At 46.5% G+C, this 4,121-nt stretch overlaps 1 protein-coding gene across 1 annotated transcript; it reads left to right on the forward strand.

Annotated features, from left to right (window-relative positions):
• Nucleotides 1-2,176: 2,176 nt before the first annotated feature.
• LOC135907573 (protein D2-like) lies at nt 2,177-3,124 on the forward strand. Its single transcript, XM_065439259.1, has one exon. The coding sequence runs from the start codon at nt 2,399-2,401 to the stop codon at nt 2,999-3,001; it is 603 nt and encodes a 200-aa protein (XP_065295331.1). The 5' UTR covers nt 2,177-2,398; the 3' UTR covers nt 3,002-3,124.
• Nucleotides 3,125-4,121: the final 997 nt, after the last annotated feature.

Genomic DNA, 4,121 nt, shown 5'->3' on the forward strand with positions numbered 1-4,121 from the left:
ATTCCAAAGGGAACGCTCATAACATCCATCCATCCTTCCATCCATCTATTACGAACTAATGGTTAGTCTGCCTGAACGACTAGCCTTAAGAGTGTGTTAGTCGTCCTGAACTCGTTGGCTGACCGGATGTGTGTGGGTTCAACCTCTACTTTCGTCGTGACACGTTGTTACTGTGAGCTGAAAAGCGGTGTGATTCACTCATTAATTTATTTAGCATACCCTCCGGACCAGAGCCATATTAGAAGGGAGTGGTAGAAAAGGAAATATAGTACATTGAAAGTAAAGGCAAACGCAGCTTGATTATTGAGTGCATAACACATTCTTAGATTACGAAAAGTTTCGTTCTGTAGAATCATGGCTGCTATGTCACAAAACAACAGGAAAAATGCAGGTTAGAGAATGTTAGCTAAAGTTTCACGAAAAAGGCTGTTTTCACTCACATATACAATATCAGTGGGAAGTTGGTTCCAATATCTACACACGTGGGAGGGAAAAGAGACTGGGGAAAATGCCTTGTGTTAGATAGGTACCAATTTTCGGACAGTGATCAACCCAAGTTAGTGGGTGGATCGATAGCCGCCACCCTGGCGCAATCGGCAGTGCAACGCACGCGTAATGCGAAGGGGTTTGGCGGCCGCCGGCGACAAGTGATCCTTTCGTCCACTTTCGTTTCCCTTCACTATGTTCTACATTAACATTTTAACTACAGCTAATTTGCCCGATGCTTTCTTTGGCTTCATTGTCTCTTGGCTTTATGTGGTCATTATCAGCAAAATTGAGCCCATCGGCTTCCTTTCTCGACGAACACAGAGTGATGCATAATGTGGTCTTGTAATGAATTGCGTGTGCATTGTAGAATAAATGATAAAGGCCATTAAACAGTGCTAGATGTGCAATTCTACGTCGAACAGACAACAAAGGAAGATTAAGACTAGATCTGATGGATTAGCAAAGCCACTGGAAGATTTCAGCCAGCACTGTAGTTACTTCGTGAATAGTTGGATTTCGCGAGCGGTTTCCAAGTGTCCCGAAATATACCTCACAGATATTATTGCACTGGTTCTGCCTCCTGGTTAGTTTTGTCGCCAGTATCTTGGATTTGTCCTGAACACAGTACTTTTCCATTGCAAATGAAGCTAGCTAAAGAAAGGCAACCACAAAGGTTGGCTTTCTCCAGGTTTCCATCCAACTACAGGCAAGTGTGTTTACTACTTGTCTCTCTAAAGTTACAAAACACCTGTCTCATTTTTTTAAGCGAAATCCTGTTATAACAGCTTCATTGCAGGGCTTTAAGATAAATTGTTCCAGAGAAACAACACTTCTAATTCATAAATATCTATAAAAAAGTTTCAACGCAGATAGCTAGTCTTAGAATATTTCCATAGACTTTAAGAAGGCTCACGATCGCTTAAACAATGACGCCTTTTTGGTGAAAAGAGGAAAAAAAATGATTATCAGAGGCCCTGCGCTAGAGCTCGTACGTTCTTATTTGAACCGTATCAGTATGTCGACGTGACTGGTTAGATATGTGGCGAACAATGTCAATAAAGAACGGGGTACTTCAAGGAAGTGTTTGGGGGCCACTTCTCTCTTATCTCTAGATTAATGTCGCCATAAATGCTAACAAAAAATGCAACCTTTATTATATATGCCAACGAAACGAGTATATGTTTTGGTGGAAGCGACCCAAATAACTGAATTGATGCTGCAAACACCACCCTTCCTAGTCTTCACCACTGGGAGAATTCTAATGCTTTACAAGTTAGCGTGTCAAAAACTTAATCAAGCCACTGAATTACTCGAGAATGCTTCTACGCTACTGGCTGGCTGAATTTGCAAGAGCAGTAGGGGTACAAGCGGGGCCTAAGGGTCGCAAGATGGCGTGTCTGTTTTACTGCCAAAGAGAGAAAACTCACGAAATGAAAAATAATTAAAAAAGCATCAAGTGACCATGTGCCCGCGCGCACAAAGTAGCAGTGCCATTAAACGGCCTCTGCGGGAGAGCAAGCTGCTTATCTGAGGCTCGCCACTCAGGGCAGCGCGTTTCTTCGATGACACCGTTGTCACTGGCGCCTGTTTGCGCGTCGTGGGACGAACGCGCGTGCTATTATTATCGCCGCCGCTCGGCCCACGTGACTGGTGAATAGCTGGCTGTCGTTCAATTTCCTTGTTGTGGTCTCCGTCCACTGCCCAGCGGGGACGGTAACAACGAAGGCGGCAGTGTGGCCTTGCGGGCCCTGTGCACCTTGACCGAACCGGTTCCCCACCTTAGCCGGAAGGAGATTCCTTCCCGCGCGTCCTTGTACGTTGCTCGCGCTCGGCAGCGCGGCATCCATTCGCCAGGCATCCACTGGCGCAGCGAGGCACGCCTGCTGCGGGGGCGTCGCGCGGCGCAGCGATGCAGCTGGCGGTAGCTGTTGCAACGATCCTGGTGCTGGTCACGTGCCGCGCGACGGAGCTGGACAGCAGGCAGATGGAGCTCCTTGACAAGGCCAACAACAGCAGGATTGCACCCGACTTGATCGAGGCAATTCCGGGGGCCGTTTTCGAAGCGAGATTCGAGGCGGGCCCGATCGCCATGGGAAACCGCTTCACCCCGGAGCAGGCGTCCGCCGCACCGTCGGCCATCGAGTTCCCGAGAACCGCCGGAACAACGTACACGATCGCCATGCTGGACCCGGACGCGCCCAGCATGAGCGACCCCAAGTTCGGGCCCATCCTACACTGGCTAGTGGTCAACGTGGAGGCGGGAGACGTCAAGGAGCCCGTCAACTACACGCGGGGAAATGAGCTGTTCAGCTACCGCGGTCCGAAGCCCCCCGCAGGATCGGGTCCGCATCGGTACGTTTTTCTGGCATACGAGCAACAAAATATCATCGAGTCGCCCCAGATGGTTCCGTTCGACAAGAGGAAGAACTTCAAAATTGCCGAGTTTACCAAAGAACACAACCTGGGTAATCCGATAGCGCTAAATTACTTTCTCGCTGAGAACGCAATATAAGCTACTTTCTCGCATATAATGCAATATGCATGTAACGACACATTGCAGTTTGCGTAGATGTTTTGTTAAACTACGTTTTGTCATAAAGCGTCTTTTTCAAATAAAGTTCTTTGTAATCACCTTTTTGTAATGGGTCTGGTAGCAGCCTAGGCTGCGGGGGACTTAAACGATTTCACAGATATATTAATGCGACAACAGCTAAGCGTTTGAAATTATGTGTCATTTCGTTTCAGATATTTACCCTAAGGGCCCGGCATCAGGCACTACATTGGGGCGATAACAACAAGAAACGTCGAAAGCGGGTTATAAGCATGAAGAACAAAACATAACTAAAGAACGCAAATGTTTTCAGCATTGAACGTAAACAGTACATCTAGTAGCAGCATGAAGTAATGAATATATAATGCAATAATACAAGATTGAGCTGCAATGCTATTAGTATAATACAACAAATGCATGACAGTGTTCAACGTTAATAAGGCGCGGAGTAACATTGTTCTTTAGAATAATCAGTTGGAGTGGCAGGTTTGCTTATTAACCCCCGCATTCAAGAACATTACCGAAGTTGAAGCCCACGCTTCTCTTGACTTAAATGACGCCTGTCGTAAACGCGCCGGAGGAAACGCGATGAGTGTCATGGGCACGTTCGCGCCACGCGTCTCCCTGATCAAGTCGAGTGCGGGCTTCAAGATGCGTTCTTGAATCGGGCTTCAAGTTAAGATGTGTTGTCGTATACGGCGGTAAGGTGGGTTAATAGTAGAGCTGATTACAAAAAAGATAATTCCTTGATGTTGGCAATGGAAGGGCGCTCCACCTTTAGTCTTGATAAGACTAAAGGTAAGTGTAAATATTTTTTAGCCCGAGCGAAAAGTGGATATTTCTTGTGTTCGTGGTCAATGCGGGTGGAGATGTCGGCTGCTGGATGAATGCATTTGCGTGAAAGGCGCTGTCACGAAAATGAACAGTTTGAACAAGGAATAATCGCAAATATTTTCTGCTTCTTAGGAGAGTTAAATGCTAAGTGTTGTTTGTATGGATGACACAGTGGGGCAGCGAGAATACTAGGAATAGCTTAATCTAGCGGCTTTAAATTGACTGTATTGATTCCAGCATCTCAGAA

The sequence above is a fragment of the Dermacentor albipictus genome, chromosome 1, assembly GCF_038994185.2.
Source record: "Dermacentor albipictus isolate Rhodes 1998 colony chromosome 1, USDA_Dalb.pri_finalv2, whole genome shotgun sequence".
Taxonomy (NCBI): domain Eukaryota; kingdom Metazoa; phylum Arthropoda; class Arachnida; order Ixodida; family Ixodidae; genus Dermacentor; species Dermacentor albipictus.

What these genes read in the sequence shown, in the direction of transcription:
- LOC135907573 (XM_065439259.1), top strand. Translation starts at nt 2,399, where the DNA reads ATGCAGCTGGCGGTAGCTGTTGCAACGATCCTGGTGCTGGTCACGTGC.